Consider the following 27159-nt stretch of genomic DNA (forward strand, 5'->3'; position numbering starts at 1 on the left):
CAGAAAACGGCGAATGCTTTTGGACTGGCAAAGCAGACTATCAGTTATTGTCCGCCATGTATATCGCAGACTCGATGTCTAGGTCCAGAGTATATAAAGTCACCAAAAACGAATGGTCAATGAAGGTGAAGGCAAAAGAGGGATGAGTGTCCTGACCAGATATTTACATCCCGAGATTGATTGTTATAAAATGTTCTTTATCACATTGTTTACGTGTCTAATAATTTATTATGGCTCAGGTGTGATTGACTACAATAGGGTGCCACAGCACAGTAGATTCCAGTCAATTGAAATACCACAACACGTAATATTGTTCAGATAAGTTACATTTAAGAACTTGCACACTAAGCAACACTCGATGTGACTTTGACTTGTGCATTTACCGCGCATGCGTATTAGGTCGCGTTGCGCTGCTGGACGAAGGGGGTCTTAAATGGAGACATTGTTGTGTGTAGACACGGATAAGATTAAGTGGGATATACCCTGGATAACCTTAGTGTAAACGGGGCCTTAGTAGTATTGGTAACGTTATTATCGTTTGAGAGTTTTTTCAAAAGCAGATTTTTAGTTATGAAAATAGATATGTAGTTATGTGAAAATCAATAACAAATGAAGATGGTTGTGAGTGAGGGTTAAACAGGACAAGAACTGACACTTAACTTGCATTATTTACATTTTGCACAGTTACAGAAAAGACATAAATAATTTTTTTTATTGTTACCCTCTCCTTTTGTCTCTCCCAAAGTCACAAGTAAATGTGCAAGCAAAAGCTGTTTTCACACTCACAATTTGACGTGAGTCAGTCAATGTAAGGAATCTCCACTTAAACAGATTACACTGCAGAACAAGGGAATTAAACACTTTTTAAAAATGTTTTTCTTTTACATATAACGACCCCAAAAGGGACATGCGATAGAAAATGGACGGACGAATGGATGGATGTTCAAATAACAATTTTTAACGTAATGTGAGACTTTGATGTCTCTACAATAAATTCCCAGAATGTCACAATGAATGAAAGAACATTTCACTAGCTGATTTGCAACTCCGCTCTGACACTCACACACGTAATCATAGTTTATCATCTGTTTAGCACTTTCGAATATTTGCCATGGTTTTGTCCACTGTGAGTAGGGAGGTCCAATGTATTGTCTCAATTTATTGCATTAATGATAGGCTAAATTTCAAGTACTAGCGATAAACCAGTGGAGACATTTTCTCTTCTTGAGCACATGAAAAAATTTGACTGGAGCAAAGCCGGTGCAAGTGCAGCATTGAGACAAATGGAATGATGTGATAATTGTTTTTTAGGCACACTAACACACACTATGACTGTTGGAGTGTTGATAGTGATATGACTCAGAAAAACCGTAGCCACGTGTACATAGACACATTTTTCTTAATCTAATCACCCTGGAAAAAATTGATCAGGTTATGATGTGCATTTTCATGCGTCACACCTTAAATTAGAATGCTTTACTTCAACATGGCAAAACCCAACTTAAACAGAAAGGTATTACTTGTGTTATGGCGCCATCTTTTGCACGAGTTTGCTCACTGTAGGTGCTGAAGTAGTAGTAGACTACCAAACATTGATCCATCCCTTTTCTACCGCTTATTCCCTTTGGGGTAGCGGGGGGCGCTGGTGCCTATCTCAGCTACAATCAGGCGGAAGGCGGGGTACACCCTGGACAAGTCGCCACCACATCGCAGGGCCAACACAGATAGACAAACAACATTCACACTCACATTCACACACTAGGGCCAATTTTAGTGTTGCCAATCAACCTATCCCCAGGCGCATGTCTTTGGAAGTGGGAGGAAGCCGGAGTACCCGGAGAGAACCCACGCATTCATGGCGGGGAGAAAATGCAAACTCCACACAGAAAGATCCCGAGCCCGGGATTGAACCCCAGACTACTCAGGACCTTCGTATTGTGAGGCAGACGCACTGACCCCTCTTCCACTGAGAATCCACTCCCAAACATGGCTTTGTGTATTTTTGCTTGTCAGACATTCTCATGGTATTTATATTTTCCTTCTGTTCACTACTTTTGTCTTACCTCTCTATTTATAAAAGTAGCTGTTCTGTGCTTATAGCGTTGCGATAATGTACGTGTTGTAACGCATCACTTTTCAACATTCTGTGTAGGTGTTTGAGGATAGCACTTGAAATAGCTGTAGTGTCGTGAATAAAACAGCTGGTCAATACAACGCCAGGATCCCTTCTTTTGTTACATCGACACATGACACTCCATACTATACATTTGTTTTTGCTAGTCTCGTTTTTAAAGCAACAAACTCAACCACAATAACGTTATGTCTGTACAATCGCTTCATTCCAACACTATTAAATTTAGTCCCCTCTTCACCACCAGTATAGCTGACTTCATAGATATGCACAGTAAGGATAATTCCAACCTGAATTTCGGAAGATTTTCATGTGCTTCAATCTCAATGACTTTCGGGATAAACAACCTGTCTGGATCATAAACATTTTTTGACCTGAACGTGTGTGATCGGGTCAGAATATTGTGAATGGCATGTTTACATGAAGCATTTTTATTCTGGTTAGGCTTTTAATCCGATTGAATGTGCACATAGCTGATGTCAAAAGGGGAAAGGGATCAAAGGGCCCAGAGAAGATGTGAAGAGGTGTTGATCAATTAAAAGTGAAAAAGATAAACATTGTGGTGAAATGTTTGCACTGCCAAAGGGAGCTGATGTTTCACAAGAACACTTCAATGATGCAGCACATTAACAGCAAACAAACGCAAAGTAAAAGTCTATTTTGGCAGCTAGGACCATCTTATATTTGACTTGCAGATGTTTAATTCAAACACATTTTAGCATTTGGAGTTTGTATGTTAATACTAACAAGTTGTTTGTCCAAATATCAAATAGCACATCTCCAATGAATACCTTTTCAAATGTGTATGTGCCGAATACATTGTCAATCATAGTTTATGAGTCTTTTTCTCATTTATTATCTGGCTCATGCTGAGTGTTTTTATATTTTTATTTACTTTTTAACATTTTTATATAAGTGGTATTATAGTGACTATACCACTGGTAGACGTGCAATGTTATCTGCATTTACGGGTAAAACTCTAAACTCTAAATATTGATTGAAAGTTTATATGTGTAAGCAATTCAACGTTAAATGTGAAACTAATCCAGCCATCCATTTTCTACCGCTTATTCCCCTGGGATCGCGGGGGGGAGCTGGTGCCTATCTCAGCTACAATCGGGCGGAAGGCGGGGTACGCCCTGGACAAGTCGCCACCTCATAGCAGGGCCAACACATTAACACTCACATTCACACACTAAGGCCAATTTTAGTGTTGCCAATCAACCTATCCCCAGGTGCATGTCTTTGGAAGTGGGAGGAAGCCGGAGTACCCGGAAGGAATCCACACATTCACGGGGAGGACATGCAAACTCCACACAGAAAGATCCTGAGGCCGGGATTGAACCCTGACTAGTCAGGACCTTCGTATTGTGAGGTAGACGCACTAACCCCTCTGCCACCGTGAAGCCCTGTGAAACTGTGATTAAAAAAAACAAAAAAAAACTCATTACATGCAGAGTGAGATAGGTAAAGTCTTCATTTATCATTTAGATGATCATGGCTTAGTTTTTGAAAACTCCAAATTTTCTGAGATTTTCAAATCCAGGTTATCACAAGGTCTAAGCCATTATCATTAAAATTGTATCAAAAGAAGCCTTAAAATATTTTAATTTGCTTGTTATAGCCTATGTGTATTAGTTTCACCTTGTAAACCTAATTTCTGGAATAAACAAACCTCTGCACCATATTGGAATGTTTTTAGTTTCACTGTTTTAAAAAAATTTAAAGGTCATCAGAAAAATCCTTTATTTCAACTAGTGTCCCTAAAAGGTGCATCAAGATTAGTGTCCCTGAAAGTCGCATCGAGATTAGAAAGTGTGTTATTTAATTACTCGATTATTCGAAATTGATTAATGGCTATATTTCTCAATTACAAAAATAATCAATAGGTACAGCTATATATCGTATTCATTGACATAGGGCTCAACTGTTCTCAAATAATGATGTCATTGTATGTGAATATTGCCGTTATATTCTCAGGGCATTTCAACCGGACTGTTCAAATTGTTGAGCTCAGTGTTTGGAATGGCCCCCTAGTGGCTGCATAGGTTGCCTAAAAGGACAACTGCCTTTGGTTTTGATGTTCATGCTAGGGTGGTGTTGATGTTCATGTCAGGGCAATCACAAACCCGTTCTGTGGGTTTTGAAAGAGCGAAAGCAGCCAAATTCATAAAATCATTTTTTTTAGGTTTTTCTTTTTTTAATTGGATTTATTTATTAATTTTTTGGTAATGTGAATGGACAAATACATGATCTGCTATTAGTTTTTGTATTGGTATTTAAGCATTGGAACAATTGCTTGTTACCAGCTTAAACATGTCTGTTGGCTGAATGAACAATTATTAATTTTTTACTTATGACTTTTTCCCCATTTTTCAGTGGACTTTACAGACTGTTCGGACCGCCAAAGGTTTCCTTTCCGGAGTGATGACACACGTTTTACGGTGCAGACCAATGGCGTCGTGAAGGTGAGTATTTAAATGCCTGAGTCCACATTTATTAGGTCATTATGTAAATGAGTAGGGGTGTGACGATACAAAATATTGGACTCACAAGAGCTAAACGAGATTCTAACATCAATTTTAGGCAGGAGTACCAAGTAGGGTGGTAGAGTTGGGATAATTTCAAGGGCCCCTGACTGGAAGATGTTGAGTCTGAAGGGCTCTGGTATCATGCGTACGTGCGCTGGGTGTAACGATTGATCGATAGATCGATTCATATTCGTAAGATATAAATATATTGACCTCTGTTCCAGTAGTCAGCCTTCCAGAAGGTGTGTGTATGTATAGAAATCTAATATTGTTCCTCGTCCTGCATGGATGATACTTGTAGGAAGCAGTTTATTTGTCGCCAAGGAGGCGAGGATTCGTGAATAATTGTTGTGCCGGTTGTTAGAAAAAGATTGGCAATAAAAGTTAAAGAGCGTCAGACTTTGTGTGACTTCTTCTAGAGCAGTGGTTCTTAACCTGGGTTCGATCGAAACCTAGGGGTTCGGTGAGTCAGCCTCAGGGGTTCAGCGGAGGTCAAAACACACCCGACTCATCGTGTAAATACAAACTTCTCCCTATCAGCGTATTACAGATACGGCGACAGCTGACTGATTTGCATGTGTGTCATTTGTTGTGAGTTCATGTACTGTGTTGGTTTTGTTGTTTGAACAAGGTGATGTTCATGCACAGTTCATTTTGTACACCAGTAAAAAAAAACATGGTATCACTTCAGTACGGGGAACATATTCAACATTAATTAGTTGCTTATTAACATGCAAATTATTATATTGGCTCTTAACTAGTCATTATTAAGTACTTATTAATGCCTTATCCGGCATGGCTTTATTATAACCTTAACCCTCTAACCCTGACCCTAACCAAATAACTCTGAATTAAGTCTTTATTACTTAAAATATGTTCCCCTAGTGTCCAAATAACTCTAAATTACGTCTTTGTTGCTTAGAATATGTTCCCCATATTAAAGTGTTACCAAAAACATACAACTTTGTCTTGAATTAAAAAAATATTTTTTTTAATTTTTCACTAAAGAAGGGTTCGGCGAATGCGCGCATGAAAAGGGTGGGGTTCGGTACATCCAACAAGGTTAAGAACCACTGTTCTAGAGTCTACAATACATTACATTGAGTTTTTCACATAAAAAAACCCCTCAATTTTAAAGTGTGGCCGATTTTTATTTTACTGTGGCGGGCCACCAAGATCAATTATATTAAACCTCGTTAGCCAAGATACCTGTGGGGGTGTGGTCAGGGGCGTGGTGGGGTGTGGTCATCGTATAATTTGCATAATTTGCAATAGGATTTTCTTTAATAAGACTCAATGTGTGCATACATTTAAAACCAAATCTCCATTACTAATTAGTAATATGTTTTTTTATATTCTTGAGAATTTTCCATTGTCTACAGAATTTTTCTGATTTTTTTTTTTTTTTCTTTTTTTTTTTTTCTTTATTAAAATTGACTAGCAACAAATCTAGCATCTTTTTATGTTGTTACAATAGACTGTATTCGGGTTTAGGGACTCTGTCCTTCTGTGTCCCCGATGAAAAGCAAGTTGTAGTGAGCAGGATGTCACACTTGCTTCGCGCTGTTGCACCAGATGAACTTTCTCTCCTTAAAAGCCGCCACTGTCCTCTTGATATTTGCACATTTTATAGATTGCTGTACCTTAAGGGGAAACCCTGCCCTGGTATACATGTATGTACTGGTATATGTGAGAACTGTAGCTGCCGGATAAATTATAAAATAAATGTCTCTAACTGGCAGGCATTCTTTTTTTTAATTGTTGTGCCTTCTAAAACCACGGAATATCCTTACACTTTACATTTGGAGCTGTAAGACTTATGCCGTATCGTGACTACTATCAACCTCTTCGTATCTATGGCTGACAGACATGTTGTCGCACTCACACTGTGAATAGTAGGATTTTCCTTGTGTGAATGTTGTCTGTCTATCTGTGTTGGCCCTGCGATGAGCTGGCGACATGTCCAGGGTGTACCCCGCCTAGCGCGCGAATGCAGTTGAGATGGGCTCCAGTACCCCCGCGACCCCAAATGGGATAAGCGGTAGAAAATGGATAGTTAGTAATCTACTTGCTAATTTCCTCCTCTTAGCTATTTACTGTATCCTTCAACAAAAGTCCAACAGGAATCGCGTTTTAACAAAGTATTTATTCCTTTCTTTTGTTTCACTTCCTCACTTGCAGCTAGCTTAGCGTGGCGACTAGCATAGCTTGTCATCCCCTCCTCCTTCCATATGTGTACTTTAATTTCATTAATAATCGATATTTGTTTTTTTTGTCCATCAATTCAGAATCGTTAACGTTCCAATCGTGGTGCATTAGAGAATCAATCATTATTCCCACCTCTCGTCACACCCCTAAATGATTTAAGCATGTATGATATATAACTTTTGATTTCAGTATGTTTTATAGTAATAATTTTTGTTGCATATCAACTCATCAAGAGATGTTTCATATTATTTTTAACCAGAAAGTAAAACTTCAACTTTTAAAGCTGTCTTTTGCTGATGTTTGTTTAGGTAAACAGACCAGTTTCTCTTTATCAAGAACAACATGAATTTTTGATCCACGTTTGGGACTCAGAAGGGCGCAAGATGACAATTCCTGTCAGGGTACTGTATCAGAACCAGCAAGTCGCTGAGCTTCAACCAGGAGACCACACGCTACAACATCATATCGGAGAGGTGGAGTCTGCCAGTGATCGTCAGGTAGGATCTGGATTTATTATTTGTGTACTTTGTATATTTGGCCTCATTACCATCTTTTCCTCTGAAGTTCATAGTACACGCATGGTAAATGCAAACACATGCTATCCATGTGAAATTGGTGGCTGAGGGCGTAGTTGCAGCATGCTTAGGCCAACTTAACCTAAAGTCTGGCTTGTTTGGCAATGTGAACACTCTGGGTCATGTTTGGTGCACAATTAGAAAAGGTACATGCATGCGTGAAATGTAGATGAGTCCCAGAATAAGCAGTCCAATTGATTGGAGTGATGGTTAAATACGCCTCATTGAGTTTGACACATTTACACAGGGCTGAGTGATATGGCAAAAAAATTATCAAAGTTACAAAAAAAAAAAATTGTTTTAAAATTAAAGGTTATTGTCCCGTGCAGGATTATACCAAGTACTGTTGCATCCCTACTACAGTATTTTGTAGCAGACAGAACTCTCTGCTCAATGTAATAATTTATACTAATAGTCGACAACTGCCATTTTTTCATTACTATCATTGTGCTTACGAGAGGTGCAACGGTGCATGTAACCCACACTAAGGTCCTTACCTGATTTTAAAGTTCGATCATGCTTCTTTTTTGGTAAATTTTGTGGGATTAAAGTAACAACTTTTTTTTTTGCTCTGAAAGTTCTTTTATTTTGCCTGTCATCGCAAACCTCATTCTGCAATAAACAAAGTATCAGTGACGAACTGAATACTACATTAGCTTTAATTTTAACTTATTTATTTAACAACACTTTCAAATTGTAAATTATTTGTATTCTTTAAATACTTTACATTAGTGCTTCTCACCAGTGCTTTGGCAAGCGGCAGGCAGTGACCCAGATTGTGGAGTTTTTAAAAACTCAAATACTGTAGCTTATATTTAATGAAAGTACATTAAGGAGCAGTTTGAACTTGAGGTGCTGTTAAATAATGTGTAGCAACACATAAAACATGTTCAATGATTATTTCATGAACAAAATGTTTTTATCCACGGAGTCAAATTATTTGAACGAAAAGTATCTGCAGAGTTTTTAAGTACATGTTGTATCAGAGGAGTTTAATCAGAGCAAATGCAATAACAAAAAGTTTGATTCACAAATGGATTACTTTTTTTTCCTGATTGAATTAGTAGGTGTTTATTTTCCTTGTCAGGACCAATACAGTAGTTTAGTCAAAAAGACATTCTCTTCTGTAAGAGCCTGCGAGTCCGCATTGAAGGCAGGATTACTGCAAGCACCAAAAGGTGAGCTGCAGCTAGTCAGTGAGATTAAAGTGTGTCACTAAAGTTGCTGTACCTTCTAAATGTTGTCTCAACTTCTATGCTAGTGTAGGCCATATTTCTGTATTTTATTCTTCTCGGCTGCACTTATAGCTGTGTAAGGGGGAAGAGGCACAACACTGAACAATAACCACGCAGTGACAAGCCCGACTTTCGGGACAGTAGACAGGAACAAGCACGCACACAAACACATTCACACAAACAGACGTATACAAACACACACAGGATCATGGTAAATAAAGGCAGATTGTTCCATGCAGGATTATACCAAGCATCAATGCATGCCTACTGTTTACTACTAATAGAAATGTCTTCCTTGTTTGATCGAAGTAGCATACTGTATGCTATCAAACTTAAAATAATCATTATCATCGATCACGATCATATATTCGCCAAGTCTTATGTTTACCTAATTGTATTGTTGCCGTGTCGATGTGATTGGTGTGTTGCCTAATGCTGACAACATCTGATGGACTTAAAATAAAAAAATAAAAAAGTGATAAAATGTTTGTGCTGAATGGAAAAAAATGTATACACTGTATAAAGTATGACTGACCATGACTACTAAATTGTGTCGAGTGAATGAATAAAATAATAAATAAGGTGTTAGAACCAAAAGCAAATAAGTGAAAATGTTTAAGTTACAGTATTTAAAACTCACTGATAAGTGCTTGTGGACTTGTCAATTGAGGAACGTACATTTTTGCTTCCTGAAATACGCTTGGAGCCTTCATCACTGCATGACATATAAGTAGACTCCAAACGGCATGCTCACTCATTTGCGAATACATACGCCATGTAATAGTCATTCAATTGCTCATCTTGCAAGTTATAAATGATAGCTGCGCCCTTGCATGAGGAACACGAATGAATGTTGACCCACTTCACAAGTTATAAATGATAGCCGCCACCTGACATAAGACTCACAATGTTGACCTCACAGCTTTTTAACAGGTTCATCCTCTGGAATCAAATTTCTACTGATGTTTAAATAACCTGATGCATGAAGTCCGCTGTCTTTATATACAATTTAATTTGCAAAGTAATCCAGGTCAGTCTGTCCATTTACGGGTTTTTTAGAAGTACTGTATACTTGGCCATTGTGTCACACTGGTTTTAAATATTTTTTTCATCTCAGTGGCAGTGAAATGGCTATCTAGCAATAAATGGGGCCCTCTTGTGGCCAAATTCCAAACATCTAACATACTTTTCCCAATTACTGTTTCTGAGAGTATATATAAATTGTTTCAAAAAATATTCCTAACGATTGCATAACACGAAAGGTTTTGGCTTAAGTGTTCAAACTAAACCCCCCTTTAATGGTGTTGTTGTTGTTAAGAATAATAATATAATAATAAGAGTCAAACATACATGCTCCAATATATACTACTATATACTTTTGATTCCATGTTTTTTTATTACTAAGGAAATACTGCAATCTTTATCATTGATTGTGTTGACCATGTTGCTTCTTTTCTTGATAGAAAGCAGATGATCCCGAAGTACCTGTTTTGCATTTTCCAAAAGCAGTGGCCGGCTTGAAGAGGAGAAGGAGAGACTGGGTTATTCCTGACATTAATGTCGCTGAGAATGACAGAGGTCCGTTCCCTGCCAAAGTAACTCAAGTAAGTTTTTTTAAAGGGGTCATATCTGATTTGTATTTTTTTTTAAATAAACACTTCATTTTGGTCTTTACAAAATGTAACGATGGGTCTTTGGCCAACATTTTGCCGTAAAGGTTTTTTTCAGACAATTTTTGGCTGCCTTAAAACTTTTTTTTCAAGAGGCGGATGTGTTTGCTGCAAATGAAGCCCTCCTTACCACACCCCCTCACGCTGACGAGCTTGTCTCAACCAGGCAGCCTTATTTACTGCAAATTTTTATTTTTATTTTTTTTAAAAGACCGTTTGGGTTATAGACACCGATTATCCACACCACCTATTTAATTTTTACTTGACATTCACCACAACACATCATCCCGATGATCTGGCAAGACCAGCGACTCACCGTGGTTTGTTTTTAGCTAAAGGAGGTGACGACACTGGTCACCTCCTTCAGGTTAAACTTCTACGCAGTCAATATCTCTCCAATGCTAAATCCTGGACATATGGATGTATATATTGACCATACAATGTTTTTCTATTTTATATCATGTTGATATCTTTACTGCACTGCTGCTTCAAACACTTGGGTAATTTCAACACACCTAGTGTGTGTGTGACTATCAGTGGTACTTTAAGTTTTAAACCGTAGAGGCCCGAGTTTGCTTATAGTTTGGTACGGGCTACATCATTGCTCACGAATAACAAATGAAATTACTTATTGGTCCATTGCTTAACACAGTAGGCACTGATCCAATTAGAAGTACTTTTTAGGATGATTATTTTGCTGGACGGTGACAGTATTGTCTTACATTAGAATGCTAAGCTAGCTAGACGACAAATCAAGCTAACATACCATTCAAAATTTTCTGTCCTACTGTTATTACTTGCGGTTTCATTCTCTCCCTCATTAACATAGATCAGAGGTCTGCAACCTGCAGCTTTGGAGCCAGATGCGGTTCCTCATGCCTCCGCCATTCTCCCTTTGTCTTTAAAACAAAATGTCAATAAATAATGCCTATTTTATTTTATTTAGTTAATTTTATTGTAACAGTTATTTTGGAGGGTTTGGTGATCTTATAAAAAACGTATTTTAATATTTGGTTGTTGGATTGTACATCACACTGCATGTGTGTTCATCTTTTGCTGCCAAGCAATTGTATTAGTAAGCTAATAATGGACAGATTAAACAAGAGAAAAATTTATGATGAATATAGAATATTTAATGCTTGACGGACAAATTAATTTACTTTCACTCTTGTTGAGGTTTGTTCACGTGTGTACTTAATGTGTGAGGAGAAAATAGCAAACAACAAAAAATCCAATGTTAAAAGACATTTCCAAAACGAGCACACATTATTTGCAGTAAAATATCCAGCTGGAGATAACTGAAAAATGCTTGGAGTCGTTTTCTGTCTAGTGTTTGATTTTATAAATGCAATGTAATGAAACTAATAGGTGTTATCATTTTGGGGATCAAACTAAGTTTTTAGCTCTAGTTTTATTTGGTGGGAAATGGGTTTGAATGGCTCTTTTTATGCTAAAGGTGGTCGACCTCTGCCATAGAAGTCACTGAGTATTTCTTTTCTCGAAAAATCCAATGTTTTGTAAAGGTCTACTGTTGAAATAAGACTATTCTTTGAACACACTTGGAGCCACTTTGTCACAGTTGAAGTCACATTGCAACAAATAATAAACGTTAAAGTAAGGCACTTTTTGACTTCATAAGGCTAAAAGTGTATGTACTGACCTGTGCTGGTTAATTGATTGATTGAGAAGTTTATTGACATCTTAAATAATTGAATACATGTAATGCTTTAAAAAGGCTTGTTTCCATTGTGGTCCATAAAGCAAACAAGCAGAGCATTTTCCTTCCTTGGGTTTCATTGTGGAGATGTTGTGGTACAGCTGGATTTACATAAATTGACCGACCCGCGCAAAGATAGTTTGGTAAATATCTACCATATATGGATAATCCGTTGACGTCACACTTGGAAAAAATTCCGAAAGGAACATTGAAAGACGAAATAAGGAAGTCAAGATTGTTTTACAAATACCTCTTCATTGCCTCCACGGTTTGATTTCAAATTTTTGGGACTTATGCAGAGCATTAATACACATAAGCAGGTACCAATAGGTAAGAAAAGTAGGTTTTACATAATAAGGCCCATTTTAAAAAATATATTTCATTATCCATATCTATTTACACTGTTTGCAAACGCGTCACCTTGATTATTTAAATTTGAAATCCTCTGTATCTTAAAATCCTTAACATTTTCAAACATTCCACATTTTTTGTCTAAAAAATATTTTTTAAATTGTATTTTCATGGATTTTTTATAAATGTTATTCATACTTTGTTTTATTGATACATGCTTATTTGCTGTGCTGCTATTGATATTATTATCCTGTATACAGTATTGCTGTTAGGGCTGAATGTTTAGTTGATTTTAAATCTTAGTCCAAATAATTATGAAGATTTATGGAGAAGGAAATCGTTAAAACGATGTTTCTCACTATAATGTTTTGCGCTGCCAAGCGGGACTCCTCCCTGCACGGCACTGTCCAGTCTGCATAGACATAATTACAGAAGGCGCGCACAGACAGTTCAGTGTGACCTTAATAGCCAAAATGAGCTCACAAATGCAGATTTGGATTTGGTTTTCCTCATAAACAAATTATTGTAATAATAATTGAAATTGTAATGGATGTATGGCAGCATACAATGCCACTCCACTTTTACGACACACCTCATACATCTGCTTTGCCAGAGAAAAGGCATTAGAAGGGTTTTGTGTTGTCATTTTTGCGACTGTGTCGCTATATTTATCGAAAAGAGGTGTATATTAAAAAGTGAAAGCCTTGTGTAGTCAGTGTTTAAATGGAAAGTGGTCACGAAAGGCAGAGTAGAGTATCTGCCACATGAACAGAGATCTGCTTTTACAAGCCCAGATAGCGTGCATGCGAGCGCGTGCTAAGCGTGCTGAATGTTTTACTTGTTTCAATACCTTAGCCAGTTTCTAAATGGTAGATGAATTGTACTTGTATAGCGCTTTATACCCCTTTTTAAGGAGCCCAAAGCGCTTTGACAGTATTTCCACATTCGCCCATTCACACACACATTCACACACTTACGGCGGGAGCTGCCATGCAAGGCGCTCACCAGGACCCACCAGGAGCAAAAGTGAAGTGTCTTCCCCAAGGACACAACGGACGTGACTAGAATGCTAGAAGGTGGGGATTGAACCAGTAACCCTCAGATTGCTGGCACAGCCACTCTACCAACTTTGACACGCCGTCCCCGTCTAATTCTTCATCAATCCTTTGGGTTGTTGAACGTTGATGATTTAATTTTATCAGACCACATGATTGTAGCTGAGATAGGCACCAGTGCCCCCCGTGACCCCAAAGGGAAAAAGCGGTAGAAATGGATGGAGACCACATGAGTCTCTGTCTTTCATTTTTCTTTAGGTTCAAAAAATGTTCTTAGGATTTTAATTGTGTAACTAAAAAGGTTAAAGACATTACAAAAAAATTCTCCTGTCTATTACAGATTCGGTCAAATGAAGACAAAGTAAAGACTCTTTATTACAGCATCACTGGTCCAGGAGCTGATCAGCCTCCTGTTGGACTTTTTACCATGGATAGAGCCACGGGTAATCTTTATGTCACAGAACCACTGGACAGAGAGAAGCAGGATAAGTACTTGGTAAGATTCTCTTACAGTATTATTATCTGCGCTAGGATCTTTAATACTGAAAGAGCTCTGACAGGATTTTTGTAAAAACTGTGAACAAAGCAAAACTTAACTTGATTATTTCTGCAGTTCCAAGCCCATGCTATAGCAGAGGGTGCTGGAAATGCCGAAGAGCCGATGGAAATTGTAGTGAACGTCATTGATCAGAATGACAACAAACCTGTGTTTGAAAAAGACACCTTCCTTGGAGAAGTGGCTGAGGCATCACCAAAAGGTACTGTCAGTGGTTTTAATTTAGGATTAAAACTAGTTGTTTTTTTACAATGTAATTTTTTCATATATGCAAGTATTGTTGCTACATTCGCTAAACGTGCTGACTAGTGTGTAATATCTAAATTCCGACCCTCACGATCGCCACCTTCTTTATATTTCTATCTCCAGGCTTTGAAGTTATTACCGTGGTTGCCACAGATGCGGACCAGCCAAACACTAACAACGCTGATATCCGTTACCGTATCATCAGTCAAACCCCAGAGCTACCCAGCAAGAACCTTTTTGAAATCAATCCAGTGACTGGAGCCATCAGAATCAATGCGGGTGGTTTAGACAGAGAAGTAAGTACTTTCTCATTCCTCATCACCTATGTCAAGCTGTCCAAAGTCTCCAGATTTTTTTTTTTATTGGCCCACGTCTTAGTCTGAAAATGTAATCAAACATGATTTCATTACAAATAAATGTAAATATGAAAAAGTTGCACGAGATGTTATGAGAAAAAAAAATTATATAACAAAGCAGAATGTAAGCGTTTATCTTTTTTTAAATAGTTTTTTTTTTCAAGTAAAATTACTTGTCGTGAGCTACTTCTGATTTATTTTTCAAAGTAGTAGTCTACAGACAGAGAAAACGATAGATATCAAATTGGCCCTCTTCATTCCTCCATTTTCCATCTGGCCCTAAATGGAACATTTTAGACAACCCTTTTCTTTGTGTTTGTCCTTTAACACCCAAACCAATTTGTACTGTGATATTATACAGAATCACAATTCTGAAATTATCTTTTACTTCCAAGACTTTAAAGATTCTTCGTCAATTCATGCAAAACATAAGGATGTATCAAGACAGCATTTCTCTCTTGCCCATACTTTGGAGCAATTTTACCAAGATCAGGAAGAGACTGGCTGCTTCATCCAGTTATTTATAGAGTGCCTATGATGAGTTCATTCTTCATTTAAAGGCCTACTGAAACCCACTACTACCCACCACGCAGTCCGATAGTTTATATATCAATGATGAAATATTAACATTGCAACACATGCCAATACGGCCTTTTTAGTTTACTAAATTACAATTTAAAATTTTCCGGGAGTTTTGTCTTGAAAACGTGTAATGATGACGTGTACGCAAGACGTCACGCGTTTTTAGTAAGTATGAGCGCTACGCACACACACAGGTAAATGTCGTCTGCTTTAACTGCATAATTACACATTATTTTGGAGATCTGTGTTGCTGAATCTTTTGCAATTTGTTCAGTTAACATTGGAGAAGTCAAAGTAGCAAGATGGAGTTGGGAAGCTTTAGCCTGTAGCCACAACTACAAAGTCGATCATGGAACTGCGGCCTAGGGTGTCCTGGTGCCAAGTGCACATATGGAAACCTTATGTTTGAACGTGGTGTTTATGGACAATCCGTGACGAGCACAAAAGTCCAATAACAAAACACCACTCGGGTTTAGATCCGGGCGGCCATTCTTTCCAATCACGCTTCTCCAGGTTTCACTGTCGCTGCCAACATGAGCGTTGAAGTCCCCCAGTAGGACAAGGGAATCACCCGGGGGAGCACTTTCCAGTACTCCCTTGAGTGTACCCAAAAAGGGTGGGTACTCTGAACTGCTGTTTGGTACGTAAGCACAAAAAACAAATCAGGACCCGTCCCCCCACCCGAAGGCGGAGGGAAGCTACCCTCTCGTCCACTGGGTTGAACTCCAACGTGCAGGATTTGAGCCGGGAGGAAACGAGAATTGCCACCCCAGCCCGTCGCCTCTCACTGCCGGCAACGCCAGAGTGGAAGAGAGTCCAGTCCCTCTCCAGAGAACTGGTTCCAGACCCCTTGCTGTGCGTCGAGGTGAGTCCGACTATATCCAGCCGGAACTTCTCTACCTCGCGCACTAGCTCAGGCTCCTCCCCCCCAGTGAGGTGACGTTCCACGTCCCAAGAGCTAGTTTCTGTAGCCAAGGATTGGACCGCCAAGTGCCCTGTCTTCGGCTGCCGCCCGGCTCAATATGCACCCAACCTCTATGGCCCCTCCTATGAGTGGTGAGCCCATTGGAGGGATGATCCACGTTGCCTCTTCGGGTTGTGCCCGGCCGGGCCCCATGGGGACAGGCCCGGCCACCAGGCGCTCGCTATCGTGCCCCAACTCCGGGCCTGGCTCCAGAGCGGTGACCCGCGTCCGGGCAAGGGAAATCTGAGTCCATTTTGTTGTAATTCCATAGAAGTCTTTGAGCTGCTCTTTGTCTGATCACTCACCTAGGACCTGTTTGTCTTGGGAGACCCTACCAGGGGGCATGAAATCCCCCAGACAATATAGCTCCTAGGATCATTGGGACACGCAAACTCCTCTACCACGGTAAGGTAGCAGCTCAGAGAGGAGTTTTTTTTTTTTTTTTTTAGTCCGTCGCTATCAATATCCTCTATCACGAATCTTTTATCCCTCGCTCAAATTAATGGGGAAATTGTCGTTTTCTCGGTCCGAATAGCACTTTTTGTTGGAGGCTCCCATTATAAACAATGTGAATATGTGAGGAACCCTCAACATGTGACGTCATCGTCTGCAACTTCCGGTAGAGGCAGGGCTTTTCTCTTAACACCGACAGTTGCGAACTTTATCGTGGATGTTCTCTACTAAATCCTTTCAGCAAATATATGGCAATATCGCGAAATAATCAAGTATGATAGAGAATGGACCTGCTATCCCTGTTTAAATAGGAAAATCTCATTTCAGTAGGCCTTTAAAACACTTCATTGTGGTCTTTTTGGTTGTACATTTTGCTCCAATCACATTTATAATCTACTTTGTGTTTGTCTGCAACAGTTTGTTTGTGAAGGTGATCCCTTTAGATTTAAATTCAAACCCTACTCCCAGTCCTGTCCAAAATTATCAAAATTTAGCTTTTGAAAATACACACTGTTAAATATATCTCAAAAAACATCACCACAATTTTTTTCCTCCCAACACGGTCAAAAGTTTAATAAACAGCGTATAGATTCACTCGGCCACAGCAACAGAATGCAGATTTTGTGCTTCCGGGTTTGCATTCCCTCAAACAAATTATTATAGTAATTGAAATCATCAATGTGTGGCAGCGTACACCGTAACTCCGCTTTTACAACACATCTCGTATACACCTGCTTTGCAAGAGAAAAGGCTGCAGAGGGCTTCCGTGGTGTCAATTTTGTGACTGTTTCTATATTTATCAGAGGTTTATATCAAATGTAAAAGAGAATAGTGTATTTGCATCGTGTATTTATGCAGTAATCAAATGCAAAGCTGTCACAAAAAGCGGAGTTTACACGGGTATCCATTAGGAGTGTGGGAAAAAATCGATTCGAATACGAATCGCGATTCTCACGTTATGCGATTCAGAATCTATTCTAATTTTTTTTTTTAAATCTATTTTTTTATTTTTTTTTATTTATTTATTTATTTTTTATCAATCCAACAAAACAATAAACAGCAATACCATAAAAATGCAATCCAATTCCAAAACCAAACCTGACCCAGCAACACTCAGAACTGCAATAAACAGAGCAATTGAGAGGAGACACAAACACGACACAGAACAAACCAAAAGTAGTGAAGCAAAAATGAATATTATCAACAACAGTATCAATATTAGTTATAATATAAGCATAGCAGTGATTAAAAATCCTTCATTGACGTTATCATTAGACATTTATAAAAATTTAAAAAAAGAATACTGTCACAGTGGCTTACACTTGCATCTCATAAGCTTGACAACACACTGTCCAATGTTTTCACAAAGATAAAATAAGTCATATTTTTTGTTGGTTTAATAGTTAAAACAAATTTACATTATTGCAATCAGTTGATAAAACATTTTCCTTTACAATTACAAAATTTTTTTTTTTTTAATTTTTTAAATCTACTACTCTGCTAGCATGTCAGCAGACTGGGGTAGATCCTGCTGAAATCCTATGTATTGAATGAATACAGAATCGTTTTCTAATTGGAAAAATATCGTTTTTGAATCGAGAATCATCTTTAATCGAAAAAATCGATATATTATCGAATCGTGACCCCAAGAATCGATATTGAGTCGAATCGTGAGACACCCAAAGATTCGAAGCCCTAGTATCCATGATTTGATCGTTTATCGAAAATCATCCTGGGTCCCTTTTTAATTGCACATATGTAGCTTTTGGCTAATGTCTGATCTTCAAAGTAAACAAGTACAGACACACACACCATGTTCAAAGCCATGTGCTTTTAAAATGTACAGCGCTGTTTTATTTTTATCATAAGACTCCTCATTGTCTTATTCAGCTTTAAAGGAACTTCCAACGGTTTTTCTGAATATTTTCATGGAATGTTCCTGAAATAGAAAGTCTATTAAGTCACAGTCCACAGCACACTTGATAGGACAGGTCAAATGAGTAGGTGGATCCAGGGCAATAGTTCTAACTTGCCCTGGCTCGTTGTGCAATAATGGGGAGAGAGGAGCAAATGTCAGGTGTCGTGACAATGGTGCAGCATTGATTCCCGATTATAAAGGCACATTTTGTTTGGTGAAGCTTTTAAAGTGAAAACAAATCAATTTTTGCAGCTCTTTTTTTCAACTGTCTGTTTTATGACTCACTTATATATGTTTTTCTTTGTACAGAAATATCCCAAGTACACACTGTTGGTAGAGGTAGCTGACACTATGGGTGACGGCTTGAGTGGGCAAGCGAAGGTCATTCTCACTGTGACAGACAGCAATGACAACGCTCCAGCATTTACCCAAAACCCTGTAAGTACTTTTTGTTACCAAATTTGATTAGTAATTGTCATTTACCTACCAGACTGTGTTTCTGCTGATGTCTTCATTAGGTATAGTTTGAGTCCGCATTTAACATACTGATCATGGACTTCAATGTCTCTTGTTGATTTACTTGGATTTAGGGCTGGGCGATATTGGCTTTTATTAATATCTCGGTATTTTTATGCCATATCGCGATATATATATATATATATATATATATATATATATATATATATATATATGATATATGTCTCGATATTTTGCCTTAGCCTTGAATGAACACCTGATGCATATAATCACAGTAGTATGATGATTCTATGTGTCTACATTAAAACATTCTTCTTCATACTGCATTAATATATGCTACTTTTAAACTTTCATGCAGAGGTAAATCACAACTAAGTCAATTTACCAAAACTGTTTTTTATTGAAATACTCTTCATTCTCTTGCGGGTGACTTTTTAATTGAAAGAACAAATTAGTAGTGCTGCTACCTTTTGTAGCAACACTTCGGCTGCATTCTTTGCATATTGCTGTTGTCTGCTGAATATCTTTCCGCTTGAAGCCAAACCACCGCCAGATGATGGACCCCCGACTGTTTTTTTTTGGGGGGGGGCATTAATTGTTCTTCTATTTGTGATCAGTTTCGCACCTTCTGTCTCTTGTAATGTCTCTCGCACCGCTGCACTTACACGACCTGCCTCAGCTAACGTTAGCCATGCTGCCACCTCTCTGCTCGGCGAGAGCGTATGACGCTATACGCGTGACAGTATGTGACGTGTGTAAGAAGGTGGCCTTGTTTTACGTCTCTGTGAGAAGGAGAGACGAGAATGAGTAAGAAAAGCCTGTAGAGTAATGCCCGCAGTTAAAGGCAACTGCGTGAGAACGTAGACTCGAATATTACGATATAGTAATTTTCTATATCGCTCAGAGTCAAACCCGCGATATATCGATATAAACGATATATCGCCCAGCCCTACTTGGATTATTGTTTTTTCAGGATGGAATGTCTTCAATTTTAAACAATAAGTGGTTGGACAATATTGAATCTATATAAAATTTTCTCAAATTTACACAGGTTCAAAATTATACCTACAGAGACAAAATATACAGTTGTGATCAAAACTTGTAAAGAACATAATGTCATGGCTGTCTTGAGTTTCCAATAATTTCTACAACTCTTATTTTTTTGTGATAGTGATTGGAGCACATACTTGTTGGTTTCCAAAAACATTCATGAAGTTTGGTTCTCTTATGAATTTATTATGGGTCTACTGAAAATATGACTAAATCTGCTGAATCAAAAGTATACATACAGCAATGTTAATATTTGGTTACATGGCCCTTGGCAAGTTTCACTGCAATAAGGTGTTGTTGGTAGCCTTCCACAAGCTTCTATTTGAATTTTTGACCACTCTTCTTAACAAAATTGGTGCAGTTCAGCTAATTGTTTTTTTTTTTTGTTTTGTTTTTTACGTGGACTTGTTTCTTTAGCATTGTCCACATGTTTAAGTCAGGACTTTGGGAAGGCCATTGTAAAACCTTAATTTTAGCCTGATTTAGTCATTCCTTTACCACTTTTGACGTGTGTTTGGGGTCATTGTCCTGTTGGAACACCCAACTGCAACCAAGACCCAAACAGCTCAATTTTTGTTTCATCTGTCATTACATGGACACAGATAAAACCTACTAGAGGAAAGTTCTGTGGTCAGATGAAACAAAGATTGAGCTGTTTGGCCACAATACCAGGCAATGTGTTTGGAGGAGAAAAGGTGAGGTTTTTAATCCCAGGAGCACCATTCCCACCGTCAAGCATGGTGGTGGTAGTATTATGCTCTGGGCCTGTTTTGCTGCCAATGGAACTGGTGCTTTAAATGGGACAATGGAAAAAGGAGGATTACCTCCAAATTCTTCAGTAGAACCTAAAATCATCAGCCCGTAGGTTGGGTCTTGGGCGCAGGTTTTAGGCCTTCCCAAAGTCCTGACTTAAACGTGTGTACAATGCGGAAGAAACAAGTCCATGTCAGAAAACCAACAAATCTAGCTGAACTGCACCAATTTAGTCAAGAGTAGTGGTCAAAAATTCAACCAGAAGCTTGCCAGAAGCTTGTGGATGGCTACCAAAAGCGCAATATTGCAGTGAAATGTGCCAAGGGACATGTAACCAAATATTAACATTGCTGTATGTAAAGTTTTGACCCAGATTTATTCACATTTTCAGTAGACTCATAGAAAATTCATAAAAGAACCAAACTTCATGAATGTTTTTTTTTTTTTGTGACCAACAAGTATGTGCTCCAATCACTCTATCACAATAAGAGATGTAGAAATTATTGGAAACTCAAGACAGTCATAACACTATGTTATTTAAAAGTGTATGTAAACTTTTGATCGCGACTGTTTATGTAGTACAGTATATTGAGGGTTTTGAGTCACGGATTGGGTAATTTTTCGATTCAGCAAAAAAAGAGAAAAGACAAGACAAATGACTTGGTCCTCCATTTTTGTTTGTCAAAACCTTTTGTCCATTAAAACTAACAATATTCAACTCAAAATGTCCAACATTGGCATTTAAATTAAATGAAAACAACCAATATAAGGCATACTACCTTTTTGAACCATGAATAAATAAACAACTTAAGTGCAATTTAAGGCATATAGTCTTCCTTTTAAACATGGAGATTAAATCAAAAGCTAGCCTATGTCCATATCATTGAAAACGAAGAAAATAATACCTGAGTTTATATTTAAAAAAATGTTTTCATAAAGATAAGGATGTCCCCATTGTTCTGGGGAAGACATCTTAGCAGTCACTGCATCCTGCTGTAAACAAAAACAACACCCTGTCGGTCGCTAGCGCAGTGCCAGTCATAGCGAGATAGCCTCTTGCCATCATGTCAATAGATAAATAAACTTTTATTCATCCCACAATGGGGAAATATGGTTGCAGTGCGGGTTTTTACATACAGTACAATAGAAGTAAAATGTAATGAAAAATGAAACCTTTGTAATAAATAATTCTTATTGTGCATCATGGTGTGTTCCAATACCAATATTTTGGTACCAATACCAATATGTATTTCGATACTTTTCAAAATATTGGGCACAACAAAAAAATATTCATATTTGATTCATTTGAGTACAAACTCTTCTGTTACATTAAACATGTATTTTCTATTGCAAATTTATAATTTTCTCTGCCTTATTGATGCAGCAGTTTGGGTTTTCAACTAACCTACCAAACTATAAAGGGCTTTCAGAGAAAGTAGGGGGCAGCTGGTTATCCTTAGAGCGACTTTATTGACCCTCCTGAAGTTTTCCTCAATTGTTACTGACCTATGTGCTCCTGTCCCATCCTCTTTCCTTCATGTCTTTATACTTTTTATCAGTAAAGATGTCAAAAGGTTTTAAGTAGTATTAATCTTTGTTTTAAAGTCTTAAATTTGACTTTTTATAACCCTTTTTAAGACCCTTTTACTAATTCTAATAATGAGTGTGACACTGCATCCGGTCAGGATGAAACTTGCTATCCATCCATCCATCCATTTCCTACCGCTTATTCCCTTTCGGGGTCGCGGGGGGCGCTGGCGCCTATCTCAGCTACAATCGGGCGGAAGGCAGGGTACACCTTGGACAAGTCGCCACCTCATCGCAGGGCCAACACAGATAGACAGACAACATTCACACTCACATTCACACACTAGGGCCAATTTAGTGTTGCCAATCAACCTATCCCCAGGTGCATGCTAAGTGCACCAAATATTGGTTGCATGTGTAATTTGGAATTTGTAGGATATGACAAATGCAAATATGTGCACCCAGTTCTTGTTTTTAAAACATTCATATAAATGTCTGACTGAAACTGTGTATTTCAAACTAAATTTTGGTCATTGTGTGTAGAATTGTAAGGATAAAAATGTAGTTGCTCCATTTTTCGAATAAGGCAATAATATAACAAAATGCGGAAAAAGTGAAGCGCTGTGCATATTATTTTCAATACACTGTATTTTCCACAATACTGTTACATATTTCCTTTGTTCGTTCACAGTATGAGGCATCTGTGGCAGAAAATAAAGTGGACGCTGTCATCATTAAGATGACTGTAACCGATGGCGATGAGCCGCACTCTCCAGCCTGGAATGCAAAGTTCAAGATTGTTGATGGGGATCCTGGAAAGTTTTTTTCCGTAATAACTGGAAGCAACAAGAATGAGGGAATAATCACAACTGTCAAGGTATAATCAATGGTTTTACTGTTAAAGAAATGGTGTCTTAGAAATTACAATTATTAGTGTTATGGCGTGCCTCGGTTGGTAGTGTGGCCGTGCCAGCAACCTCAGGGTTCCAGGTTCAATTCCAGCTTCTGCCTTCCTAGTCACTGCTCTTGTCTTTGGGCAAGATATTACCCACCTGCTCCCAGTCCCCCACACACTGGTTTATATGTAGCTTAAAATTGGAGATAAAGGGTTTCACTATGTAAACCACTTTGAGTCTCTAGAGAGGCACTATATAAATATAATTCACTTCACTAAATATAATTCACACTAAAAGCGTAAATAAAAGGATCAATCATTAAACATTTGTACAGAACACATAGGTTTTTAAATACTTTGTGTAATTCAAAATTCTAAATGTTTATGAAATTTGAGCCTCTGAAAGTCTAGTTGTGATGCAATCCTACAAATTAATTGTAACATTTTCTCCTTCCATGGAAACAGGGTCTGGACTTTGAGAAGAGTAGCAAGCACACATTGTTGGTTGCGGTGGAAAATGAGGTTCCTTTCGCTACTGCGTTGCCGACTGCTACTGCAACCGTGGTTGTAAACGTGCTAGATGTCAACGAGGCCCCTGTCTTTGACCCAGTGATGAAACTTGTGTCCAAACGCGAAGACCTTCCTGTGGACACTGATATTGTACAGTACACTGCTTCGGACCCTGACCTTGCACGCAAACAAACTGTCATGTAAGAATACCATGACTGCCTCTAGTGCTTTAAAAGAGTGAGTATTTAATGCATGACTATGTCGATTTATACATTTTGTCTGTGACATTTCTAGGTATAAAATTGTTAGTGACCCAGCAGGCTGGTTGAATGTGGCCAAAGAAACTGGCCTGATCACAGTAAAAAGTCCCCTGGACAGAGAGGCCCTTTTTGTGAAGGACAACAAATACACCGCACTCATTGGTGCATATGACAGCGGTAAGGACACACTTTGTTCAATAGATTTATAAATTCACACGTGCAGCAGCGTTACCACTATTTTTCATGTGTCTGAGCAAACGCACAAACTTATTATTTCTTGGACCACATGTAAGCAACATCAGTCGTGAACACCAGTATCACATCTGTCCTAAATATGACATGACAAGTTGGAGGTATTTTAAAGAATCATAATACAGTAGTCATTTTATTACATTACTCTTTCTACAAGTCATTTTTATTCTGAGCTTTCCAGAAATTAATTGTACTTTGTAATATCTGTTCACCAGATGAAGTCCCAGCCACTGGAACCGGTACACTGATGATCCTCCTTGAAGACGTTAATGACAACGCACCCACCATTGAGCAACGTTCCTTCAAGGTGAGGGTTGTGTATGTGTTTATACGCTGCGCATTATCAACAATTGAAGGGAACCTTTTTTAGAATTAATGGTCATGTTTGCTGAGTCAAGAGATGAATACACCACCAAACCATCACTAGGTTTGAATAACGGGTGGCTTAGTCTCCAGGAGGTTCCTATGATGTAAGCGTGTAAAGTTTTAAGAATGTTTCCACTTGCAAGATCTTTTCGCTCACTACTTTTTGGCACTGTATTAGAATTACTCATCAAACACTGATAACATCTAAATGGTTGGTAGTAGAAGTGTAGGAAAGCCTTATTTGTCTTAGTAAGCATGAGGTGGCCCAAACACATAAGGGCAGTGTTGTTGCATGGAAAAGCTAGCAGGCAATTTGTGCAACGTTTCCCTGTTTGCAGAGGATAGCAGTGTAAACGAACTTGCACAGCACTACAGAATTGACCTGAAACCAAGGGGGCTCTAGTGGAAAATAAACTTTTTTTCCTGGAAAACAGGGCTGGATGTCTGCCCAAAGTGATGATGTTGGAGCACAACCTCCTTTACTCAAAATTATTGCATTTGCAAGATTTTTTTTTGCTTAAAACTTGCTTGTACTGTATTTGAATTACACAGCAAATACTGAATAATTCGAAATGGTATATACAGTAAGCAATATTGTTAAGTTTCCTGTTATTACAGTAATGGTAATATAAAGTATTGAGACTACATTTGTCAAATTCGATTCCCACAGGCCACACCTGGCCAGTAGGGATGGGTGATATGGACTATCAAATTGACCTGCCTTTTATGGTGTAAATGATAAAAGTGAAGATAAAAAAAACCCCATAGAACTCCACCTTTTTGACTTTCAGCCTGTCTGTGCATCCAGTCTTCAGAGCCCCTAAACACTATTTTAAAATAACACTAAGGCTATTAAGCTACATAAAGTTGAAGAAGCACACGTGTACTGTAAAGCTGTAGTTGTGTGTTTTGCTTATCATACGATATGGAAGTTATTTTTCTGTCAGCAATATTATAGACATTGTTATGACATTTATATTACAAATCAATCAGTGTTATGATGCGCCTTTAGTGTGAACTCTCTTGCACTGGTTGCATAATGGAGAATAATAACAAATGTTGTATCCGAAATAGACGGATACGAAATAGATGCTTGACAAATTAGCAGAAACAGGTGAAAATTATTTTTTATGAACTCAGGCCAAACAATGTTATACCACTGATCGGCAACGCACTCTTCAGAGCAGACATTGAGGCAAATGTCTCAAAAAACTGGTTCAGAAAATGTTGACTTTGATTGCACAGAATCCTTGTATTTGCCACAAATGTGCCAGTATTGAGACAACTACAATTGGAGCATGTTTACTTCCGTAAACACCGCAGTACGTGCAATGTCATGGTGCCATGTCTGTATAGTTTTCATTCACATTGGAGTCTGGACACATTTTTTTGTAATGTGAACAACTACATAAAAAGATCAGATTTGACCAAGAAAAAATCTGAAGTGGACACTAAATGTAGCCTTAATGCTGCTGCGGTCTGGCTTGACCTTACTAAGATAACAGTGAAAACGTGGACTGGACTTTCAGTATAGTATTTCGGGCGTTACTGATGGAACAGATTGGATAACAAGCGCTAACAAAGGGTCTTCAAAATATTTTATAATCGTAGGTTATATTATCTATTTTAAATCATATTCTTGCATATTTATATAGAATTTTCTGCAATTTTTTCGTAAAGAAAAAAATCAATCATTTAGGGGGCCTAAGAATATTTTAGGGGGGCTTCACCTCCTCTAAAATAGGCTTAATGACGGCAATGCCATAATTTGATGATGTTTCCCAGGTGTGTAAGAAAGAACCAGTTCCTCAGTTGCTATCTGTAACGGACAAAGATGGACCTGGTTTTGCTGCGCCTTACAGAGTCTCCCTAGAAGGCCTGTCCAAAACCAACTGGACGGCCAGAATGAACGACTCCAGTAAGTACATTTTTGTTTTTGTTTTTTGCATTTCAATCACAGGAAAATAAATTTGTACCTAAGCTTGGTACACAAGAGATGGGTTTGAGGGAGTATGGACCATTTTCTTGTTTCAGAAACGGGCATCATCTTAAATTTGGCCACAGAGTTGGCAAGAGGAGAGTACACTGTGGTTCTGCGGGTGGCAGACAACCAGGGTATGGAGCAAGACAGCACAGTTCAAGCCGAAGTGTGTGACTGCACAGGAGAAAAAGTGAGCTGCAAGGAGGGCCGTGTTGCAGGCGGCTCGGACTTGCCAGTCATCCTGGGAATACTGGGAGGAGTCCTCCTGCTTCTCTGTGAGTATGACATTTTCTCATTAGCCAAATGCTTGTTGCAATTTACAAGTAGCGAGTCAAGTGACAGTGTGCCTGAATTTACCATGTTGCTAATATTTGTGCTCAGTGCTGCTGCTGCTGTTGCTGCTGTTTGCAAGGCGCAGAAGAGGAGAGCAGAAGGAGCCTTTGTTGCAGGAAGACGATATCCGAGATAACATCTATTACTATGATGAAGAGGGAGGTGGAGAGGATGATCAGGTAAATTATTAACGTTTGCTAGGCCAAG

The 27159-nt window shown here is 38.4% G+C and overlaps 1 protein-coding gene across 1 annotated transcript in view; it reads left to right on the forward strand.

Annotated features, from left to right (window-relative positions):
- Window positions 1-27159, forward strand: part of cdh1 (cadherin 1, type 1, E-cadherin (epithelial)) — a 55203-nt gene that overhangs the window by 14599 nt on the left and 13445 nt on the right. The window contains exons 3-16 of the mRNA XM_061911083.1: window positions 4511-4599; window positions 7179-7367; window positions 10144-10284; window positions 13814-13969; window positions 14087-14231; window positions 14399-14571; window positions 18858-18986; window positions 23047-23232; window positions 23716-23960; window positions 24055-24197; window positions 24488-24579; window positions 26424-26556; window positions 26673-26894; window positions 27001-27131. Coding sequence (XP_061767067.1) covers window positions 4511-4599; window positions 7179-7367; window positions 10144-10284; window positions 13814-13969; window positions 14087-14231; window positions 14399-14571; window positions 18858-18986; window positions 23047-23232; window positions 23716-23960; window positions 24055-24197; window positions 24488-24579; window positions 26424-26556; window positions 26673-26894; window positions 27001-27131 — 2174 coding nt within the window. The remainder of the gene's footprint in view (window positions 1-4510; window positions 4600-7178; window positions 7368-10143; window positions 10285-13813; window positions 13970-14086; window positions 14232-14398; window positions 14572-18857; window positions 18987-23046; window positions 23233-23715; window positions 23961-24054; window positions 24198-24487; window positions 24580-26423; window positions 26557-26672; window positions 26895-27000; window positions 27132-27159) is intronic.

This window comes from Nerophis ophidion, linkage group LG09 (assembly GCF_033978795.1).
Source record: "Nerophis ophidion isolate RoL-2023_Sa linkage group LG09, RoL_Noph_v1.0, whole genome shotgun sequence".
NCBI lineage: Eukaryota > Metazoa > Chordata > Actinopteri > Syngnathiformes > Syngnathidae > Nerophis > Nerophis ophidion.